At 65.7% G+C, this 22,933-nt stretch overlaps 1 protein-coding gene across 1 annotated transcript in view; it reads right to left on the bottom strand.

Moving 5' to 3' along the window:
- Positions 1–6,291: 6,291 nt before the first annotated feature.
- The window catches only part of KIAA0930 (KIAA0930 ortholog), a 35,152-nt gene continuing 18,510 nt past the window's right edge, over positions 6,292–22,933 (bottom strand). The window contains exons 2-10 of the mRNA XM_062202703.1: positions 17,418–17,569; positions 12,889–13,014; positions 12,733–12,810; positions 12,422–12,523; positions 11,486–11,626; positions 10,738–10,932; positions 8,061–8,223; positions 7,390–7,548; positions 6,292–7,071 (exon numbers count right to left, since the gene is read on the bottom strand). Of these exons, the coding sequence (XP_062058687.1) occupies positions 7,031–7,071; positions 7,390–7,548; positions 8,061–8,223; positions 10,738–10,932; positions 11,486–11,626; positions 12,422–12,523; positions 12,733–12,810; positions 12,889–13,014; positions 17,418–17,569 (1,157 nt within the window). The 3' untranslated portion in view covers positions 6,292–7,030. The remainder of the gene's footprint in view (positions 7,072–7,389; positions 7,549–8,060; positions 8,224–10,737; positions 10,933–11,485; positions 11,627–12,421; positions 12,524–12,732; positions 12,811–12,888; positions 13,015–17,417; positions 17,570–22,933) is intronic.

Below are 22,933 nucleotides of genomic sequence, written 5' to 3'. Positions count from 1 at the left end.
ATCTGGAACCGAGCCCCTATCCAGAGCCGGCCGTCACCAGCTGGCGTGTCCTGGAGCACGCTGCACACACAGCAGGTGACTTTGTGCTTAAATGTCCGCTTGGCTCTGCAGGAGGCACGGTCCTGGAACCACCCACCTTACACCATGAGCCCCAGCTCGTGGTGCGGCCTGGCGCGGCCACGGGTGGAGTGATTGTGAGACGCCGTCTCCGGATGGAGAAGGAGTGGTTTTACGGCCAATGCTATTGACTGACCATGGGGTTCTTGTGCTCTGTCCTAGTTGAGATTCCAGTGAGAACTTGGCCCAGTTCAGAGAGGGCGCGTGCGCGCCGGGGCGAAGTGGCAGGGTGGCGTTCAGCTCAGGACTGAATGGTGCTGAGTGTTTGGACGTGGAGTTTGCTAGTGTTTGAAAACCACAGTGGCCCTGCCTTGTTCGAAGTGGGTGAAACCGAATCTTAGGTAAGGGAAACAGCATGAACAACCGCCCCTGTGCCGTGCCAGGCGGCAGCCAGGCCCCCCCGCAGCGTGGGAACTGAGGGCACCTGTGGGAGCAGGTGGGGACAGGTGGTATCGGTGAGGGGTGTGGCTCGTGGCCTCTGACATTCCAGCAGTTCGCTAAGACTGTCGCTGCCACGGTGACGGTCACAAGGAGAAGGGATGGTGCCATAGCTCAAAACGCGACGTTCTTACAGCCACTCTCAGGCTTTAGGAATGGGGTTTCCGCTTCCGTTGTTAGCGTGGAAGGGCCACGGTGTGGGTGTGGTCAAGTCTGACAGCCGTGTTGCTCGGGGAGGCCCCCGGCCGCTAGTGTCCCTGTGTGGTCGCGGCTGACTGAGCAGGGTCATGTTAGTCTGGTTTCTAACAGCGTGTTAGGGTTAGACTGTGACACGTCCCACGTGAGCTGGAATTTCACATTTAGAGAACTCTGTAAATCGTGTCCTATGTGTGGCCTGAAGTGAGGCCTGTTTTGTTTATAACTTCCAATCAAGTCGTGGCTTGACCGATGCCGAGTGGCCCCGTGGCCTTTGTGGAGGGATGCGGCCGGCTCATCCCTGTGTGCAGGCCATGGCGCCTCGCACCGTCCCCGGGAACCGAGCTGCAACGAGGCGCAGGCCGCGGTCCACGGGTCCACGGGCTCATTCGCTTCCAGAGTTTCAGTTCTAAATCATATTTTTTATACGCTGCATGCCAAAAAGTTCTACCCGTTCTGGGGTAGAGCGGGAAAAACAGCCCTGATGTTTCTCCTTTTATTCAAGTTCAAAACGAGAGCCTTTTCAGTCTGGTTTTAAACGTGAAGTGCGTCCATGTGTGCGGTGTGTGTGTGCACGGTGTGTGTGCGCAGTGTGTAGTGTGTGTACAGTGTGTGCATGGTGTGTGTGCGTGTGCACGGTGTGAGAGTGTGTGTGTGCACAGTGTGTAGTGTGTACAGTGTGTAGTGTGTACAGTGTGTGCGTGTGCGCTGTGTGTAGTGTGTGCATAGTGTGTGTGCGTGCACGGTGTGTGTGTGTGCACAGTGTGTAGTGCGTGTGCACGGTGTGTGTGTGCTGTATGTGCGTGCACGGTGTGTGTGCGAGTGTGCAGTGTGTGCGTGGGCGTGCACTGCCTCGGCATCTGTCCGTGGTCCCTTATTTCAGAGGCGTCCGGGCGGGAGCGCGACGCCCTTGGACTTTGCAGACCCAGTGCTCATCCCAGCCCCGAGTGTCGTCTTGGTGGACGCGGACGCTTGACACAGCGGCAGGTTGTCCTGCAGGACCGGCGGGCTGGCGGGCAGGCAAGCCAGGAGCCCTTTGCTCCGCGTCCCAGCAGCGCCTGGAGCCACCACGGCGGGGAGCGGGCCTGGCCACGTGATGCAGCCACGCTTGTAACTCCTAGCGGTCCGATGGATAAAGTGTCTGCTGCTTATTTTCGATAGGAAATTGTTTTCTGAAGCTGAAGCTGAAGTACTTGAACCGTGGGGGCGGCATCTCAGTTTGTAGGGGTTCCGAACGCCCCGGGGAGGAAGTGTGCCGGTCCATGCGATGTGAATAAGCGGAGCCTGCGAGGCCGCGCTGGGCGCTCGTGTTCACACTGAGCGGGGGTGGGGGGCTCAGGTGCTGGGCGCTCTCGTGTTCACACTGAGCGGGGGCGGGGGGGGTGGGGGGGCTCAGGTGCTGGGTGCTCTCGTGTTCACACTGAGCGGGGATGGGGGGGCTCAGGTGCTGGGTGCTCTCGTGTTCACACTGAGCAGGGGCGGGGGGCTCAGGTGCTGGGTGCTCTCGTATTCGCGCTGAGCCGGGGGGGGGGGGGGCTTGGCTCAGGCCTTTACAGGTGACAGGAAATCCCCACCAGAGCACTGCCAGGTTGGATGGGATGATTTGGGTCGGATTGTCAAGTGTTTGGGTGTGAGTTACCCAGCGACATCAGTGGAAACAGCCACACCTACACCATGAGGGGACATAAAAAATTAATGGAAAATCAAAGAAGTTTCATTCTGGTGCAAAAAAATGCAGAGGCCCGCGGTGTTTCCTAGCATGCGAAAAGTTTTCCCTGAGCTTCGCTCACCAATGCCACATCTGATTCCGGTTTTCATGAGCCCGTAGGTGGTCGGGTGCACAGCCGGGCCGAGACGTCAGCCCTGGACTTGGCAGGATGCAGGCCCTGGCTCCACCGACAGCCTCGGGTGCGGCCCAGGCAGCTCCTTTTCCGACAGCACACACTGCGTTGGAAACGCGTTTGAGTGGCTGTCGGCGCCTTCACCGAGCCAGAGCCACGTCACCCCCCGGTTCCACGCAGGTGCCCCCGCAGGCCACCTGGGCTGCCTGCCTGTCAGCTCAGCCGCAGCCGCCGACAGGCAGGTGGTGGCCCTGGCTCCGCAGCGGGACAGCTCGGCCGGTCTCAGGGCTGCATCCAAGGCGGCCGGCGCCTCCGTGTTCGCTGAGCTGAGCTGGCTCCAGGCTTGGTTGAAATCTTTCAAGCAAAATCGTTTTGAGTTTCCCTAGAAACCTTGGCTATTTCAAACCAAGCAGCCTACTTGTTTTATTGGTCAAATTGCAAGGTGAGGCCCCTCATCCACACAGCTGAGAGTGGAATCCCTGGTGGCCCTGCTGGCTCACGCACGGTGCCTTCACCGTCCCCTTCCTTGGGGACACTTCCCGGCCAAGCCACCAGGCACCGCCTGCTCCTGGCCTACACGTGTGCACACCCCGAGCACTGGGGTTGCCTGGATCATGTTCTCAGAGAGCCTGTCTCCTCCCAGGAGACAGCCCCAGGCAACACTGTCTGCCAAGCTCGGGCATGGCACGGTGGGTCGCCAGGGAGGGGACGCAGGACGTGGCCGGCAGCTTCCAAGCTAACCACGACCTACTGTGTTCTTCCACTCCGGACAGCCAGGGCTGCCTGCCACCCCGCCCCCTTGCTAAGCATCCCCCGGGCACGTGCCAGAATCCCGGCCTGGTGTTTGAGGCAGTGCCCACTTCCCAGAGGTGTGTTCGCGCATGCGTGTGTGTGTCCGTCTTTCTGGTGACTTCCTACAGCGTCCACGGCCCAGGCCGTCACCATGGTGAACGCGTGCTGAGTGACCGCTGTGTGAAAGGTGACCGGAGGCTGCTTCCACCCACGGGGACATCGGAGAGCAGGCGCTGCAAGGGCCAGGCAGGACACGGGGCCACGCTCGGCGCCCACACGTGGACTCCCACTTGGTCTGACAGCTCAGCTTCCATAGACCAGCTAAGCTCACCGGAGCCTGCCCAGAGCTGGCACTCGGCACTCCCGGCTTCCGCTCGGGCATTTTGTCGGGGGTTCTCCAGGAAAACCTTGGGTGATCTGACCAAACTGAACGGGTATCTGCCGTGCACGGGAGCCCAAGCAGCTCCTGTGACGGCCCCGCCCAGACCCCTTGAAGCTGACGGCCGAGAGCGCAGTGTGGTCTCCGTCCACCCCTGGGCCTGGGCCACCTCAAAAGGCTAGCTTGTGTGATGGTGCCAAGAAATGTGTGAGAAGGGGGTGGCGCTGTGGCGTGGTGGGTAAAGCCGCCGCCTGCAGTGCCAGCATCCCATATGGGGCGCTGGTTCGAGTCCCGGCTGCTCCTCTTCTGATCCAGCTCTCTGCCGTGGCCCGGGGAGGCAGTGGAAGATGGCCCAAGTCCTTGGGCCCCTGCACCCACGTGGGAGACCCGGCAGAAGCTCCTGGCTTTGGATCGGCACAGCTTGGCCGTTGCGGGCATCTGGGGAGTGAACCAGCGGATGGAAGACCTTTCTCTAGATCTCTCTCTCTAGATCTCTCTCTCTCTCTCTCTCTCTCTGCCTCTCTGTAACTCTGACTTTCAAATAAATAAATAAATCTTAAAAGAACAAAAAGCACGAGGGATCTTTGGGGGCACACAGCTGTGCTCACGAGGCCGCCACTCTGCTGTCATACCCGTATTTAAGCCGATGTGGCTGCTACAGAAAAACACCGTACACGCATTAGAGGAAGACACAGAAGAAAAAGATTTAATAACTTAACATGCAAATCAGCTTCCAAAAGAAACGCGAAACCGGAAAGCGAAGCCGACAGCAGGCCCCAGGTCCTGCCGGGAGAGGACCCCCAGGCGCCAGTAGAAATCGCGAGATGGGCCTCGAAGGAGCCAAGACTGACCCCAGGAGTCCTCTGCTGACCGAATTGCACGCAAGAAACAGAGCCGACTTGGAAACCGCACCTCCCCACCGGGGCTCCACACCCAGGAGGGTGGGTGCAGTGCCCGGATCCTCGCACGGAAGACGCGCCCACTGCCCCGGGAACCCGCACAGAGTCCACACGCCCGGGCCGCCTACGGCCACTGCCTGTTCCGGCTCAGAGGAAGCGGATGGAGAGGAGGGCCCTCGCCCCCTCCCCTGGAAGCGCTGGGTGGACGCTCCCCAAGGCTACTTCCGGTCAGGCTCAGGCCCAGGGCATGTTCCTCTCTGAGCCTTTGTCCGGCTGGGGCGCACGGACACGGGAAGGGCAGCCCGAGCGGGAAGAACAAACTTCAGCCACACTGGACAGCTGGACAGCGCATCTCAGAGCCGAGTCCGCCAGGGCGGCGGAGCGGCGGCCCCTAGCCGCCACCGCCAAGCGCGCAGTTCTCAAAGTCCGTCTCAGAGGCACCCCCGGCCCGGCTTCTAGCGAGAAATCCCTTCTCAGTTTCCATTCTAAAGCGAAGCCCTTCGTCAGTCGCAGAGGGAACCACGGGAGCGGCCCACGCGTGCCAGCGCCGCGTGGACAGGGCCCCACCCGCTCCGAGCGCCCCCACCGTCCTGTCCCGCCTCTGACCTCTGCCGCCTGCCGCTGCCTGCACGTGCAGGTGAGAGGTCGCGGAGATGGGGCGCCCCCCCCACTGGAGTGAGTGCAGCTTCAGGGCGCCCTGCCCTCCTCAAGGAAGAACCCCACTTCCGTCCAATTCCTACGAGGCACGGACGCAGGGCCAGGGCCGCGCCGCCGAGCCAGCGAGCTCCCAGGAGACCCGGAGCTATGGGCGCCAAGAGCTGCGGCTTAGGCCCCGGCCCAGCCCCCCGTTCCTCCATCCCAGCGCCGGGAGCCGGGGAACACGCCCTAACCTCAGAATCGGAGCTGCCGTGGGAGAAGGACTCACAGACGCTGTCCCTCCAACCTGGACAGCTCTGCACGGTCTGGAGAGAACACGGGGGCCCATGCCTGGGGGTCTCGTCTGTAGCGTGGGAGTCAGGGCCTGCGCAGCAGGTGCTACATGAGTGCTAAGTGTGGGACAGCCACAGGAGGGCTGTGCCGCCCACACGCTGCGTGGAGCAGCCACAGGTGGGGTGTGCCGCCCGCACACTGCGTGGAGCAGCAGGTGTGAGCTCACACCCGTCCACATGGCAGGCTGCAGTGCGTCCCGCTTATAGAGCCGGGCCCAGCTGCCCCGGGGCCTGCCACACACAAGTCACACCAGGGCCATTTCTCCCAAGACCCCAGCTCCAGCAGGTCCAGGAGAGCAGTTCCGGCCACCTCGGACACCCCTGGAGGACACCAGTGTCCCGGACCGCGGGGCCACGCCCACGGCTTCCTGAGCTCTGTCCTGACGCCTGGGGCACGGCCGGACTCAGGGCTGCCCTAGGACCCGGCTGGGAACTGCTGGGGGAGGGAGAGCGTCCCGAGGCCCCCCGCACACCCCCTGGGCTGGGCTGCGATGCAGGCGGCACCCCTCTCGCCCACAGCAGACGCGAGCCACGCTCCGTGAATGACTCGTGCCCCGACCTGGTCGTGCAGCTGAACCCTGGAGACTCGATGAGGTAGGTGGTAGCAGCCCCATTTTACAGGTGGGCAAACTGAGGCAGAATGAAATGCAATAGCTCGCTTTTAATAACAACATACAAAATCTGGAGAGAGCCCCGACGTAGTCCCCTGTCCCCGGAGCCCACGGAGTAAAAACGGACGGATCGCGCGCTCCTCGCCTGCGCTCCTGCCCACGGAGACCCTGACGCCCAACAACATCCACGGCAGCCGAGACCCCACGTCCAGCTTCCTCCCCCTGGGGAGGGGTCACAGATGGAGACCCCTCCCCCGGGGCTGCCAGCCTGTTCCCTCGGCCTCAGTGAGCTGGTCTGAGAGCCGGGACGAGAGCCGGACAGGCTTGGGGGGCCCTTCTGGACGCTGGTGCCCTCAGAACGCAAACCCCACGGGGGGCTTGGGTCGCCATCTGGGCCGGAGTCCGCGGGCCGGGGGCGGCAGGGTGGCGGTGTTCTTTGGCTGGAAGCAGGAGGCCTTTCCTGGGTGCCGGCGTGGGGTGAGGGGTCCCAGCCCGGGGCACAGCCAGCGCCCTGCGCTGCCGGCTCCGGCTCTGACCAAGTGGCGAGCAGGGGAGGGGCGAGCCGAAGCGCCTGGCGTCACAGCCCCCCTCCGCGGCGCCCTCCGGCTGGTGGGCGGGCAGGACGAGGCACTTCCGTGTGGCTGGTGTTGGCAGAGTCCAGCGGCCCCGGCCGGCCGCGGCTCGGCGCTGGCTTGTCACAGAAGAGCCCGGTGGCGGGGACAGTAGGCACTTGGCAGCACTCCCAGGGCTGGGCGGGCTCTGCACACGGCTAGGTCATCAGGATGGGCTTCTGCCGGACTTCTAGGATGTCTGGGCCCGGCGGGGGGGTGGGGGGCCTCAGCTTAGCAGGCGAGCGCGCGGCCCCCCACCCTCTCCCCTGCAGCTCCCAAGCCGGCACTGTCCCCCGCCCACCCCCACGGGCACGGAGACTCCGCCTCCCCGGCCGCAGCCCCAGCCCAGGAACACCCGAGAAGGGACGGCCGGGGCTGCCACAGAGGGGCACCCTTGGCTCTGGGGACGCCGCGGTCTGCCCACCCGAACCAGGAGGCCGGGGTCCCTCAGGGGCCCCGCTCGCAGGCCCGGGGCCTGGAGACGACAGCACGGAAGCGGGAGTGGTTTCCCAGTTACCTGTTAAAATCCGATGCAGCGGCAAAGTGACGTAGGTCAAGTGTGCATAGAGAAGGAACTTCCCGTCGGCTCGGTTCAGCTTCAGCCAGGACCCGACCAGGGACCGGCCCGTGCCAGACAGCGACCTGGAGCGCAGATTGGTGGCGTTGTGCAGGTCGGCTGCGGCAGAGAGGGCCGGGTCAGGCTGGCTGCAGGGCCGCGAGAGCAGAGGACCCAGTCCTGGCCACGACACCGCTGCTCCTGGCTCCTCCCCCACCCCCACGCCTCCGCCTCCAGGAAGGCTTCCCTGACAGCCCCTCCCTCCTGGCTAGGGCTCACCCCATGTTGTGCAGTGCCATCGGGTGGCGAGGCTGGGATGACCTGGCACCGCCCCCAGCCCAGGGCCCCGCTGGCTCCCAGCACTTGCTCCTGCTGTGGCGAGAGACCTGGGCAGGCACCTGGGGGCAGGAGCAGGCTGCCGCCCCTCCCTTCGGCCAGCACACTGTGGAGGGTCCTGGGGACGGGGCCAGCTCTACCGCACACCCCAGCCCGGAGACCATCTCCAGGTCGGTGGCGGACACCCACACTGGCCACCAGGGGAAGCCGTCCCGGTCACGGGGACCCCGCCACCAGGTGGCAGGTGGCCCAGGGCAGGGGTCCCGGCCCGGCACAGCCCCGGCGCCCAGGGTCACCTGCGCTGTCGTCCTCCCGGAAGAACTCCTCGCTGTCGTTGGCCGAGTGCGACTTCTTCATCTCGGTCATCCCGTGCCGCGGCGCCTTCCTCTTGAGCGACGGGGAGAAGAAGGCGGGCCGCGTGCTCCGCTCCGGGGTGGGCGGGGTGCTGAACGAGGTGACCTGGGGACAAAGGGCCTTGTCAGAGGGCAGGAGGGGCAGCCGCAGGTCCCTGCCATCGGACCCAGGGGCAGAATGTGCGCCCCCCCCACCCCCGCCAGCAGCAGAGGGGCCCCGTGCCAGGCCTCCACATGGGCTCCTAAGGCCACAGTGACGCTGCCGTCACCGCCCACGGGCTGATGGGGGGCAGGACAGCGACCCTGACCTGCCTTGGGCCATCACCCAGCGGGTCGGCACCCAGCTCTGTCCCCGCGTGCTGAGGCCTCAGGCCCCGCCCCTCCCTTCTGAGCACCCTGGGTGCTGTTCACAGAACATTCTCCACACCCACGAGGGGCCAGGTGGACACAGCCCCGGGACAGACAGGCACACGACGCTGTCCCTGCTCGCAAGGAGCTCCCAGTCTCAGTGACAACCACAGACAGAGGAGGGGAAGAGCAGGGTGCGAGGTGCGCGGAGACAGAGGGCACAGTCGAGGAAGGCTTCCTGGAGGAGGTGCCGCTGGAGCTGGGTCTTGACAGACGAGTAGGAGTTCGCCAGGTGAAGAAGGGGGGGAAGGGCGTTCCAGGCAGAGGGAACTTGGCCCATCTCCTCCCTCCTCCCCACGCAAACAAGAATCCGCAGAGCCCGATGAGCTGGGGCCCAGCTCCGGGAGACCTTCAGCCTGCGCAGCTCCGACGTCCACAGTCCCGGCGCTGCTCGGCTCCAGGCGGTGCTCCCACAGGCCAGGCAGGTTTTAAAGGTCAGAGACAAACACCAGGAACCCCGGCACACACGGTCCGCCTGCATCCTCACTGGCCCCGGGGCCCCTGGGGAAGTGGACGCGGGACGGCGAGCTTGGCTGCCCCTGCCCCGGGCCCGTTGGGCGGATGGGCGGCCGCAGGCTCGGGCGGCGCAGGGCAGCCGCGGGGCATCTGTCCAGGCGGGAGCCCGGGCCGCAGCCTCCCTAGGACCTCACAGGCATCCTGCCGCAGGCCCACAGAGAGGGGACCTCGGCCCCTCAACCTCAGACACGCAGGCCCACAGGGAGGGGACCTCGGCCCCTCAACCTCAGACACGCAGGCCCACAGGGAGGGGACCTCGGCCCCTCAACCTCAGACACGCAGGCCCACAGGGAGGGGACCTCGGCCCCTCAACCTCAGACACGCAGGCCCACAGGGAGGGGACCTCGGCCCCTCAACCTCAGACACGCAGGCCCACAGGGAGGGGACCTCGGCCCCTCAACCTCAGACACGCAGGCCCACAGGGAGGGGACCTCGGCCCCTCAACCTCAGACACGCAGGCCCACAGAGAGGGGACCTCGGCCCCTCAACCTCAGACACACAGGCCCACAGGGAGGGGACCTCGGCCCCTCAACCTCAGACACGCAGGCCCACAGGGAGGGGACCTCGGCCCCTCAACCTCAGACACGAACCATCTCTCCCAAGGCCAAGGGAAGCCCCTGCCGGAATTCCCGGCCATCCGCCGAAATCGCACCCCGCACTTCTGTTTGGCTTATGAAACACATTGATTGTAGGAGATACTGAAGGGGGGGAGGGGGAGGAGGAGGGGGGAGGAAGAGGAGGAGGGGGAGGAAGAGGAGGGGGAGGAAGGGGGGAGGAAGAGGAGAAAGAGGAGGAGGAGGCGCACAGAGGAGAAAGCACGCCCACACCTGAGCAGGGGGTGGTCAGGCTCGCGCCCCGGGTGTGAGGACAGCAGACGCACCCCCACGCCGGGCACGGCGGCGACCAGCGCCCCGTCCTACGTCACTGGTCCGGCAGAGCAGCAGCTGCCACTCGGGGGCCCCTCCTGAGGCCCCGCCCCACGCAGTCTCGCTGGGAGTGGCTCAGACACCTGCACCCCCCCCCCGGGGGGGGAGCTGTCTTCATCCCAAATTTCTGGATGAGGGAACAGAGGCTCGTCCCCGGTCCCACGGGCGGCAGAGCCAGGGTTCCAGCCCACGCGTGTCTCCCAGACAACGGCTGCCCCCAGCACTCCCTCACCTGTCCGCTTCCAACCCCTCCACCCGGAGACCCCTCCAGCCTGGGCCCCAGGCGGAAGCCCGGCCGGGGCAGCCCCTGAGGGCGCCGGCCCAGGGCAGTGGCCAGGGTTCCCAGGTTCCCAGGGTGGGAACCGCGCCCCCCACCCCACCCCACCGCTGCCATGGACCAGGCAAAGGCAGCCCCTGGGCGGCCTGCTTGTCGTCACCCCTGCCGGACTCCCCAGGCTGGGTGCTCACCAGCCCCACACGCCCCGGCAGGTCCCTGGGGGCAGGCGCTGGAGCCAGGCCAGCTTCCGTGAGTCTCTCCTGTAAACTACGCCGTGGACACAGCGTGGCTGTGCAAGCGCAGCTCAACGAGGTAGAAAGAGCTGTGGCCCAGAGGGACCAGGCCGCTGTGTGGCCTTGGGCAAGGCACCTCCCCTCTCTGAACCTTGGTCTCCTCCCCAGAGTGGTGGGGACCACAGCACCTACCTCCCTGGGGTCTGGGAGACAGGAAGTGCGTCCCCGGGACAGAGGCCCCCCCACTGTGTCACTCTTACCCGCTCGTGCATGGGAGAAGCTGGGCTGGAGTCCTCTTCGGTGCCGCAGGGGGACGTGTCACCAGTGGACACACGGCTGACGGCCATCTCGGCGTGGCCCTTGCCCTGGGGACCCTTCATGCGCACGAACTCCATGTTGTTGTACTTGTAGAAGCCGAACGACATCTTCTGCGCCATGCGTGCGGCCACACTCACCTGTCGGCACGTGGGGCGTGGCCTGGGTCAGCGCAGGTGGGGATGCCGGGCCTCCTCCCCAGGACACGACCAGCCAGGGTGACCGTCCCCGAGGGTGCCTGGGAGGGGTCTGGAGCTGGCGCCCAGCCAAGCCCAGGGGTGGAGGTGGTGCTGGGACACATCTCGGTCCCCGGCCACGGCCCTTCTCGCTACCCTGAGGGCCCGCACCCTCGGCCGGGGTGCACCAGGCCCAGGACAGAGGCACTGCCCTGCCTGCCCAGGCTCAGAGAGACTGCCCTCAGGGCGGTGCCGATGGCACGGGAGCAGTCAAGGCCTCCTCTCCTCAGCTGAGCTGGACCCAGGCCAGTTCCAGGAGTAAAGGGAGGGTCCACAGCACCACCTTCTGTCACCTCCTGGGGACAGCGCCACTCGGGTCTCGAAGGGAAGGGTGGAGTGAGCCCAGGTGACTGGAAGAAGGGACATGAGGTAGCCACGGGCCACGGAGAGGAACCCCGGGGGCGGCAGTGCCCTGGGCGGGGCAGTCCCGGTGACGGACAGGGGCGGCCGCACTCACCCGGTTGTCGTACACCTTCTTGAGGGCCTCGTAGCGGATGGAGCCCTGGAAGATGACGCCCTGGAACGTGTTGGTTTTGTCGCTGGCCACCAGCTCCACGCACACCATCTCTCCTTCCCCCACGGTCATGTCACTGAACACCTGCGAGGCAGGGCGGCCACAGGGCCGTCAGCCACGGCCTGGCCCGGCCACGGGGGCGCTCCCGGACCCTCACCCAGCAGGCGAGGGCACGGGCTCAGGGACCCGCAGCCGAGGGCGGCCTCCCTTGGGACGGGGTTGCGCACCGGGTTAGGAGACCTGGGGCCCTCAGCTCGCTTCCTTGTGCTAAGTAAGGGGCGAGGCAGGTGGCGAGGACTGTCAGCCCGCAGTCTAGTGCCCCACTCCGCCCTGAACTTGGCCGGGCTCACGGCCACCAAAGGCGACCGGCAGCTTTGGGACAACCGCCCTGGACTCAGAGGGAATGACTCTGTCCTGCCACCTTCCCAGTGCCGGCTCCCAGGGGCTGAGCACCGAGGTCACAGGTCCCCAAGGACCACCACGAGCGAAGGGGACGCCCGGCTGCCCTCCTGGCTGGGCCTGTGTCCTGTGCCTCCCTAGCGAGGTTTCCCGACCTTGACACAAGGCCTTGACCTACAGCACTGCTGAAGCCACCTGGGGGCCAAGCCCAGGCAGCCGGCAGACCCTCACAGCAGTCACCACGACTCCCCTGCCGGGCAGCCGCATCCCGGGGAGGGGCCGCGCGACCCTCAACCCGGACATTGGAGCTGGAGACAAGGCCCCGGCTCCTCCTGCGGAGGCGAAACGGAGGCTCGGTGCTGGGTGAACTCGCTCGCCCGCAGGCAGGCAGACACAGAGGTCGGGGGAGCCGAGTCCCCTGGAGACTGCGGGAGAAGGGGGGACGTGGAGAAGAGAGGGGCGGCTCGGGCCTCGGCTCACCTCCTCGAAGCTGTCGATCATGAAGAAGATGTTGGGGTAGCTCATCTTGGACTCCTCCCCTTTGCTGTCCATGGGGTGCTTGCTGGGGGACGCAAACACTTGCTGGGGGAGAGCAGAGGAGAAGCGCTCAGGGGGCGGCGCCTCCCACGCAGCCGCCCGAGAGGGTCCGAGGGCCGTTTGGGATGCCCCGGCCAGGGGCTCCGGGTGCTGCGTGGACTTCCAGAGTCACGGCATGGAGGGGGAGGAGACAGAGCTGCAGGCCGACCCCAGGGCCGACCCCTGGGCCGAGCGAACTCCTGCGCAGGGCTCACCTGCGACTTCTTCTTGTGGACGTGGATGTCCCCACCGTCGGCACGCGTGCACACGGCGCAGGTCACCATGTAGTCCAGCTGCCGGGGAGCACAGGTCAGTGAGAGGGGCCCTCGGTCCTGGGGCTGCTGCCAGCCGCGCCCACCCGTCCCGTGTACCTTCTGCAGGATGAGGTTCAAGCACACGCTCTCCTCCCAGTCGATGTCGGGGTCCCCCAGGCCCGGCAGCTTCTTCGAGTCCCGCCGGTACACCTCCACCTCCACCTCGGGCTGGGCCTCGGGCAGCTGCAGGCACGGGGCAGAGTGAGCGGCCGGGGCACCCCCACATGACCCGCTCTGCTCCTCTGTGCCGTGCGGTAAGAACACCACCCCTCTGTGCTGTGGTGCTGAGACAAGTCGGCTTGTGCCGTCATGGACAACACGTTGACGGAGCGCGCGGCGGGCGGCAGGGGCCGGGCTGCTACAGACTGTCACCCTCCAGGCGGGCATCACCAGCCCCGCGTAGAACAGGACCAGAGTCTTACTCACTTATTTTTAATTTAATTTTTGAAATGCATTTGAAAGGCAGAGAGATGGAAAAAGATGGACGGAGAGCTCTTCCACCCACTGGTTCGCTCCCCAGTTGCAACAGCCAGGGCTAGGACGGGCCCAAGCCAGGAGCCAGGAACTCCAGGTGGGTCTCCCACATGGATGGCAGGACCCAAGTACAGGAAGCTGCAATCGGGGGTGCAGCCGGGTCGTGAACCCGAGCGCCCCAACGCGGGATGCGACGTTCCAGGCAGTGGGAGGCGCCGTGCCAAGTGCTGACCCCGAGGAGAGAACTCATCAGTTAACACACAACTCAGGGAGGGACCCGAGCATCTGTCCTCACCTTTCTCGGGAGGAAAGGCTTAGTTAAGGCAAGTCAAAAGCAATCCTGGGGGCCGGGCTGTGGCTCACTTGGCTAATCCTCTGCCTGCGGCGCCGGCATCCCATACGGGCGCCCGGGTTCTAGTCCCAGCTGCTCCTCTTCCAGTCCAGCTCTCTGCTGTGGCCCGGGAGGGCAGTGGAGGATGGCCCAAGTGCTTAGGCACCTGCACCCGCTTGGGAGACCTGGGGGAAGTACCTGGCTCCTGGCTTCAGATCGGCGTAGCTCCGGCCGTAGCAGCCATTTTGGGGGTGAACCAATGGAAGGAAGACCTTTTTCTCTGTCTCTCTCTCTCACTGTCTAACTCTATCTGTCAAATACACACACACAAAAAAAGCAGATCTGACACAGCCTGTCTGGGCTGGAGGCCTGGGGGTGGCGGCCACACCCCGCCAGCCATGCTGGCATCTCCCACAGGTGCGTGAACCGTGCACCCCAGAGGCAAAGTGGGAGCCCCAGGGAGAGGAGCGGGAGGGTAACCCTGCCTCAGAGTGGGAGACGTCCCTTAGGGGCATGGCTTCCACCCCACTCCCCAGCCAGGGCCGAGCAGAGGGACCTCAGCCCGCAGGACCGCTGTCCCCCTGGCTCCCCGCCCTGCCCTTTGCTTTGCTTGCCTCCCACTTGGCATCTGATATCATCTTGTTTGGTCTCCCAGAGAACACAGCTGCAGAAAGGCAGGGAGCAGGTGGGCTTTCCACAAAACTCCACGAATGACAAGTGCATGGGTGGGGCCGGGCGACAGGGTACACTGGAGAGTGGCAGGAGAGGTTCCCCATCGGCGCTGTGCCTGCGTGTGCTCCCGGGACACACACACAGCTGCAGCACACGGCCACGAGTGACCTGCACAAGTCACACCCCGCGTCAGCAGCATCACTCTCTCAGCTGCACCGTGGAGAGGGGGCGCAGATGCGGGGCCCCAGCCGTGCCCCTCGCGTGCAGGCCTGCAGGGACAGGCAGGGGCCCAGAGCCTCGGGCTTCTGGTCTATTGATCTGGGGGCTGGTGGCACCAGGTCCTCACACAGAGAAAAATCATCAAGCTGTACACCTGCTTGTGCAGTTTTCTTAGACTTATTTTTATTCGAAAGGCAGAGAGGGAAGAGACAGAGAGAAGGAGGTTTTCCATCCACTGGTTCACTCCCCAGATGGCTGCAACGGCCAGGGCTGTGCCAAGAGCCTGAAACGTCTTCCTGGTCTCCTATGTGGGTGCAGGGACCCAAGCACTTGGGTCATCTTCTGCTGCTTTCCCAGGCACATCAGCAGGGAGCTGGACTGGAAGTGGAGCAGCCAGGACTTGAACCGGCACCCGTAGGGGAAGCCAGCGTCGCAGGTGACGGCCTAACCCGTTATGCCACAGCACCAGCCATGTGCATTTTTCTACACGTCTATTCAAGTGAAGAAACGCCACCCCGCAGGGCCGGCACTGTGGTACAGCGAGTTCAGCCACCACCTGCGACACCAGCACCCAGATGCTCTGTTTCCGATCCAGCTCCCTGCGAACGGCCTGGGAAAGCAGCCGAGGTGGCCCAAGTGCCGTGTGGCCATTTGGGGAGTAAACCAGCGGCTGGAAGATCTCAATCTATCTCTTTCTCTGTAATTCTGCCTTTCAAATAAATCATAAAATTAAAAAAAAAGGCTGGGGCTCGCGCTGTGGCATAGTAGGCGCTGCATCCCAAATGGGCACCAGTTTATGTCCCGGATGCTCCACTTCCGATCCAGCTCTCTGCTGTGGCCTGGGAAAGCAGTGGAAGATGGCCCAAGTCCTTGGGCCCCTGCACCCACGAGAGAGACCCGGAAGAAGCTCCTGGCTCCTGGTTTCGGATCGGCTCAGCTTCGGCTGTTGCAACCATCTGAGAGTGAACCAGTGATGGAAACACCTTTCTCTCTGTATGTTAACGCTACCTTTCAAATAAATAAAATCTTAAAAAAATTTTTTTAAAGGCAATTCTACCGGAGAAGAAACCAAGCCAAGCCCGGAGCGCAGCAGCGCGGTGGGGAGGCCGTGGGACCAGGGCAAGATCCCGCCCGTCTCGGAGCTGCGGTCTTCTGAGAGCAGGGGTCAGGAAAAGCTGTACCCCAGGACTGCTGAGACCTAGGGTAACAGTGTGACAGCGCACACAGCCTGGGCCACCAGCACAGAGCAGGCCCCCAAACATGCCAGGTCCCCTGGCTATCAAGGAAAAGATGGGTTGCCAGGGAGCAGTGAGCGTTCTGTCCATGGGGCAGGTGTCCTCCTCTGCTCACCCACACTGTGGCTCCAGACCCTGCCCATCCTCCCTCCTCTGCGAGGCACTGGTTGCCATGGTGATCAGATGCCCGGGATGGGGAGGGGGAGGGGCCGTGAGCAGACTGATGCTTGCTGCAGAGGCCTCACTGTGCGCAGGCACCACTGTCCCCGCCCCATCAGCCCAGCGCTGGCCTCCACCTCTCCCCGCTTGTGCCTCCAGCCCGCCCCCTGCAGGCTGCCCTCCACACTGCACCAGGGGAGCTGGAAAAAATGCCAAGTAAGGTGGCCAGGGGCCCTGCCCACTTGGCGGGACATTGCCAGGTGGGCTCAGTCCAGCAGGGTGCCACGCTGGCGCTGTCATGTGTGTCTATGTGTCTGGCAGTGCCCTTGCGGCCCGTGGTGTCCTCAGACCATGGCTGCCCTCCCCACCACGGCACTGGTGCCTGCACTGGAGGGTGCCTCCTGAGGATGGCCCCACCTTCCCCAGCTCTGCCCTGCACGCAGGAGCCGCTGTCTGCCGTTCCTCTCCCCTGTCCTGGCTGTCCTCTCCCTTCAGGCCGGGGCCGTGACCCTCCTGGACCAAGTGCCTGTCCTGCGCGCCATCCTCTCCCGGGAGCCTCCGGTCCCTGCAGACCCCGCCTTGGGGAAAAGTCCTCATTCTGCCACACAAGGGTCTTGACCTGGACTCCAGCAGGGGCTGAGCCCGAGTGGCTGGGTGGAGGTGTGCCCACAGCCTGGCACCTCCTGGCGGCTCCCCCTCGGCAGGCGGGAGCCCTGCCGGCCTCAGCGTGCAGCCCCCACCGCAGAACCGGGCTGACGTGAGAGCAGACGTGCCCGCACGGGGTCACGGGCAGGGGGCGGTCCCCGGGCACTGGCCACCTTTCTGCCAATGGCATGCACAGCCGTGGCAACCCTCAACATCCCTGTACCGCGTGTCCGTGAGGGGGTGCCCCATGGGAGGGGAGGCTGAGCCCCAGAGAGGCGATGGCTGACAGCGTCACAGAGCTCGCCGCCGGGACAAAGCTGGCCTAGAACGCTGTGTCCGACTGCACGCCCAGACAGGCAGCACCAAGGCCCTGGGCCAGGCTCCAGGGGTGCTCGGCTCAGGATCCCACACAGCACCTGCGCCTCCCTGCACCCCTCCCTCCCTGCCTGGGTGGCTCCCGTGCCCACCCACCCGCCCCCAGTATGGCAGGGCTAGGCCTGGGCACCCTCCTTCTCAGATTCCAGGGAGCCCCTCCGGCCACACCCACTTCCCCAAGCCCCCGCCCTCTCCTGTCTGGCCAGTGGCTCGGGCTGCACGCAAGGGCCAGCCTGGCAGGGAGGTCGCCGCTCCAGCGGGGGTGGGAGCGTGGGCACGTGGCAGGGAAGGAGTCCCAGTGGACAAACACGGTGCTGGGTCACAGGGCCCTGACTCTACACCCCCCACCACCACCACCAGTGTTTTGTTTCTAGAGGGCCTGGCAGAGGTGGCCTAACCATTTTACAGCCTGCTGTTCCCGGGACAGGGCAGGTGCAGGGGACCACCGCGGGGGGCCGGGCGGGAGGGGCCCTCACCTTCCTGCCGTCCAGGCTGCTCTCGCTGCCCGCATACGCCAGCTTCCGGCGCACGTAGAAGAGCATGTCGTCCTGCCGGGGGGCCCACTTCTCCATGAAGTAGGTGGAGAACATCCAGGTCCAGAAGACGATGCGGTCATCCTTCAGACAGCCTGCGGAGGGCCACGAGAGGCCGCTGTCCCTCACCTGAGGACAGGGCTCTGGGAGGCCAGAGGACCCCTCCCAGCAGGCCCACCCCCCCACCCGGCGGCAGCCCCACCACCAAGCCCGGCTCCAGCAGGCGGGGGGAATCAGCAGCTTCGCTGGGAGGGGAGACGCCCAAGGAGACGCAGGGAAGGCTGTGCAGAGGGGGGTCCTCAGATCCCCGGTGTGGGGGGAGATCCTCAGATCCCCGGCAGGGAAGGCTGTTGGGGGGGGGACCTCAGATCCCCGGCAGGCACCACCCTCAGGGAAGGCTGTGCAGAGGTGGGGAGATCCTCAGATCCCCGGGCATAGGGGGGAGATCCTCAGATCCCCGGCAGGGAAGGCTGTGCGGGGGGGGGGGGGGGGGGGGGCGGAGATCCTCAGATCCCCGGCAGGGAAGGCTGTGCAGCAGGGGGGGATCCTCAGATCTCCAGCGGGGGGGGGGTCCTCAGATCCCTGGGTAGGGGGGATCCTCAGAACCCCAGCAGGGAAGGCTGTGCAGCAGGGGGGGATCCTCAGATCTCCAGCGGGGGGGGGGGTTCCTCAGATCCCCGGCAGGGAAGGCTGTGCGGGTGGGGGGGGGCGGAGATCCTCAGATCCCTGGCAGGGAAGGCTGTGCGGGGGGGGGGGGGGGCCGGAGATCCTCAGATCCCCGGCAGGGAAGGCTGTGCGGGGGGGCGCGGAGATCCTCAGATCCCCGGCAGACACCACCCTCAGGGAAGGCTGTGCAGAGGTGGGGAGATCCTCAGATCCCCGGGCATAGGGGGAGATCCTCAGATCCCTGGCAGGGAAGGCTGTGCAGCAGGGGGGGATCCTCAGATCTCCAGCGGGGGGGGGGGTCCTCAGATCCCTGGGCAGGGGGATCCTCAGAACCCCAGCAGGCACCACCCTCTGCAGGCATCCCTCCCTCCTCCCCTCAGGCTGCCGCAGTTCCCACGGAGAGTCCCACTTAAAGGAACAGCCGCCCCTTTGCAGCCAGTCTCCGCGGGCAGGCGGGAGACGCGGACCCCCAGCCCTGCGCCCGCCCATTCACGCTCAGCTCCTCCTCACTGCAGACGCCATTTCTTCCCAATCTTCCACAAGGGCAGCAAAGCCCAGGCTCGGAGACGTGCGCTGGGGTTCCACCCCGCTCCACTTTGCTGTGTGACCCGCAGCTGCCCCACGGCTTCCCCCCATGTGGCTGCAGATTAACGAGGCCTCAGCTCCCTCCCTTCCTGACCAATCCAACCAGCTTCCCGGGCAGCTGCAGCTCTCCCTGATCTAAGTCCATTCATTGACCCAGGGCTTCCCTGCTGGGACCCCTGCTACAAGGGCCCAACCACCACTAGGTCAGGTGCCCCTCCTCCTGGGAGCCGGCCATCGGGCTGAGTCACCGCGGGAAACCCCAGGGACACCACTAACCAAAGAACACAGGCTCGGGGCCAGGCTGACCTCAGCCCTCTGACCCTCTCCCATGCCCACCCAGCTCAGCTGCTCCAGCAGTGAAGGGAGGAAGAGGGGGCTGGGGCAGGAGCCTCATCAGCCTCAGGGGGCTACCGGGAGGATGGACCGTGTACTGTCCACAGCCTTGTGCCCAAAGCCCTGCCCCGTGTCTGCCACGGGCCCCTGTAAAATCAGGCAAGGGTGCCATGGCCGCTCCCGGGTACAGCCGACTCTGCCAAGTACCCCTCCCCTTGACAGAGGCCTTTCGGCAAGGCGCACCCCAGGGCTGCTGCTCGGCCCCCGGAGGTTTCAGGGGCCCAGGACTCAAACCCCACGCCTGGGACAGCGAGGCAGGAGCTCTCCAGCACTGCGCTTCCCCAGAAGTAGTGGAAAGAGTGACACGTGGAACCCAGGTCACCCAGGCGGTGGCCGTGAGGCCAAGGACAACACCACCGACAGCCGCGGTTTGCTGAGTCTGTCGTAGGCAGAGCTCCGGCCAAGCTCTGCCCTTGGTGCCTCCTTAGAGTCTCACTGCCCAGCGCACAGAAGAAATGAGTGGCTCCCAAGAGGCTAAAGCGCGAGCCCTGGCCCTCAGAGCTCGAAGCTGACCAGGCCCTCAGGTCTCCAGATTCCCCCACGCAGCAGACCCCACCCCCAGCAGCCTGCTGAGAGGAGGGCACCAGATCATTAATCCAACTGCCTGGCAGGGGCTGCCAGGAGGGAGGGAGAGAGGCCCCCACCCACCTGCGGGTCAAGGGGGACAGCGCCAGGGCACACGTACAGCGTGACAGGCCTCATGGTGGCCCCGCCCACAGGTACTCCAGTCAAAACTCACAGCCGGAGGGACCACCAGAGGGACCACCAGGCACACTCCTGCACCTGCCGGGGGACCACAGGGCACACTCCCCGCACCTGCCCGGGGACCACAGGGCACACTCCCCGTACCTGCCCGGGGACCACCGGGCACACTCCCGCACCTGCCCGGGGACCACAGGGCACACTCCCCGCACCTGCCCGGGGACCACAGGGCACACTCCCGCACCTGCCCGGGGACCACAGGGCACACTCCCGCACCTGCCCAGGGACCACAGGGCACACTCCTGTACCTGCCCGGGGACCACCGGGCACACTCCCGCACCTGCCCCACAACCTCGTTTCCTTCTCTGGGCCTCTGTACAGGTGGTTCCTTCTAGCTTCAGTCAAATGTTTTCTCCAGAGAGCCCTTCCTGGCCGTCATTCAATGCGCCCCTAGGCCCTCTCTGCCCATCACAGTGGCCCCTTACCCCCAGTCAGAGTCCTCCCATCCACGCACTGCACAAAGGCCTCCGGGAGGCACAGCCTGGCCTTAATCACCATTAGATCCCAAGGCATACAGCAGGCACTCAATACATGCAGGCTGGACAAACGCATTACCCCAACTTAACAACAAGGCAGGGCCCAGCAAGGATGGCACCCCAGAGGCTGGTGCTCAGCCATGGCCGCTTAACCTCAGGGCCCCTCTGCCACGGCGGGAAATCACCCTGGGCTGCCCGGAGGTGGTGTGCCAGAGAGGGCACCGTGACAGGTCACTCCCCATGACCACCTGCTGCCATCCGGCACCAGGAGGCCACCCGACCAGACCCACACGGTGCAGGCCAGCTCTGAGACAGCGCTGCAGGACTCCCTGTGCACAGGGGCTGCCGCATGGCTGTGATCACGGATGTCACCAGCAGGGGACCACACACTCACAAACACCCTCCCGGGTGGGCAATTCCCACACACAGCTGGAAGGGCAGGCGCTCCCAGAGGAGCCCCACGCACAGCACACGCGGGACGCCTGCACGTTCCCACACACAAAGGGCAGGCGCTCCCGGAGGGGCCCCACGCACAGCACACGCGGGACGCCTGCATGTTCCCACACACAAAGGGCAGGTGCTCCCGGAGGGGCCCCACGCACAGCACACGCGGGACACCTGCACGTTCCCACACACAAAGGGCAGGGGCTCCCGGAGGGGCCCCACGCACAGCACACGCGGGACACCTGCACGTTCCCACACACAAAGGGCAGGCGCTCCCGGAGGGGCCCCACGCACAGCACATGCGGGACGCCTGCACGTTCTGACAGAGGGCAGGGGCTCCCGGAGGGGCCCCACGCACAGCACACGCGGGACGCCTGCACGTTCCCACACGCAAAGGGCAGGGGCTCCCGGAGGGGCCCCACGCACAGCACACGCGGGACGCCTGCACGTTCCCACACACAGCCGGAAGGGCAGGCGCTCCCGGAGGGGCCCCACGCACAGCACACGCGGGACGCCTGCACGTTCCCACACACAGCCGGAAGGGCAGGCGCTCCCGGAGGGGCCCCACGCACAGCACACGCGGGACGCCTGCACGTTCCCACACACAGCCGGAAGGGCAGGCGCTCCCGGAGGGGCCCCACGCACAGCACACGCGGGACGCCTGCACGTTCCCACACACAGCCGGAAGGGCAGGCGCTCCCGGAGGGGCCCCACGCACAGCACACGCGGGACGCCTGCACGTTCCGACAGAGGGCAGGCGCTCCCGGAGGGGCCCCACCCACAGCACACGCGGGACGCCTGCACGTTCTGACACACAAAGGGCAGGGGCTCCCGGAGGGGCCCCACGCACAGCACACGCGGGACGCCTGCACGTTCTGACAGAGGGCAGGGGCTCCCGGAGGGGCCCCACGCACAGCACACGCGGGACGCCTGCACGTTCTGACAGGGGGCAGGGGCTCCCGGAGGGGCCCCACCCACAGCACACGCGGGACGCCTGCACGTTCTGACAGGGGGCAGGCGCTCCCGGAGGGGCCCCACGCACAGCACACGCGGGACGCCTGCACGTTCTGACAGGGGGCAGGCGCTCCCGGAGGGGCCCACGCACAGCACACGCGGGACGCCTGCACGTTCTGACAGAGGGCAGGCGCTCCCGGAGGGGCCCCACGCACAGCACACGCGGGACGCCTGCACGTTCTGACAGAGGGCAGGCGCTCCCGGAGGGGCCCCACGCACAGCACACACGGGACGCCAGCACGTTCTGACAGAGGGCAGGCGCTCCCGGAGGGGCCCACGCACAGCACACGCGGGACACCTGCACGTTCTGACAGAGGGCAGGCGCTCCCGGAGGGGCCCCACGCACAGCACACGCGGGACGCCTGCATGTTCTGACAGAGGGCAGGCGCTCCCGGAGGGGCCCCACGCACAGCACACGCGGGACACCTGCACGTTCTGACAGAGGGCAGGCGCTCCCGGAGGGGCCCACGCACAGCACACGCGGGACGCCTGCATGTTCTGACAGAGGGCAGGCGCTCCCGGAGGGGCCCCACGCACAGCACACGCGGGACGCCTGCACGTTCCCACACACAAAGGGCAGGCGCTCCCGGAGGGGCCCCACGCACAGCACACGCGGGACGCCTGCACGTTCCCACACACAAAGGGTAGGCGCTCCCGGAGGGGCCCCACGCACAGCACACGCGGGACACCTGCACGTTCTGACAGAGGGCAGGCGCTCCCGGAGGGGCCCCACGCACAGCACACGCGGGACGCCTGCACGTTCCGACACGCCAGCAAGAACAAGAGGAACACCAAGGACACGGCAGGGTCTGCCCCGCACAAACTGAAAACTCCCTCACGCCCAAGAGGCACAACGGAAACCAGAGGAGGGGCCGGTGCCGGGCACAGCGGGTTAAGCTGCTGCCTGGGACACCAGCAGCCCCTGTGAGCGTGGGTTTGAGTGCTCCACGTCCACTCGAGTTCCCTTCCAACAAGCCTGGGAAAGCAGCAGAGGACGGCTCGAGGGCTTGGGTCCCTGTCACCCATGGGGGAGACCCGGCTGGAGCTCCTGGCTCCTGGATTCAGCCTGGCCCAGCCCTGGCTGTTGCGGCCATCTGGTGGGTGAGCCAGTGGATGAAG

Source organism: Lepus europaeus, chromosome 10 (genome assembly GCF_033115175.1).
Source record: "Lepus europaeus isolate LE1 chromosome 10, mLepTim1.pri, whole genome shotgun sequence".
Classification (NCBI taxonomy): domain Eukaryota; kingdom Metazoa; phylum Chordata; class Mammalia; order Lagomorpha; family Leporidae; genus Lepus; species Lepus europaeus.
This window is presented reverse-complemented; position numbering and strand designations above follow the sequence as displayed.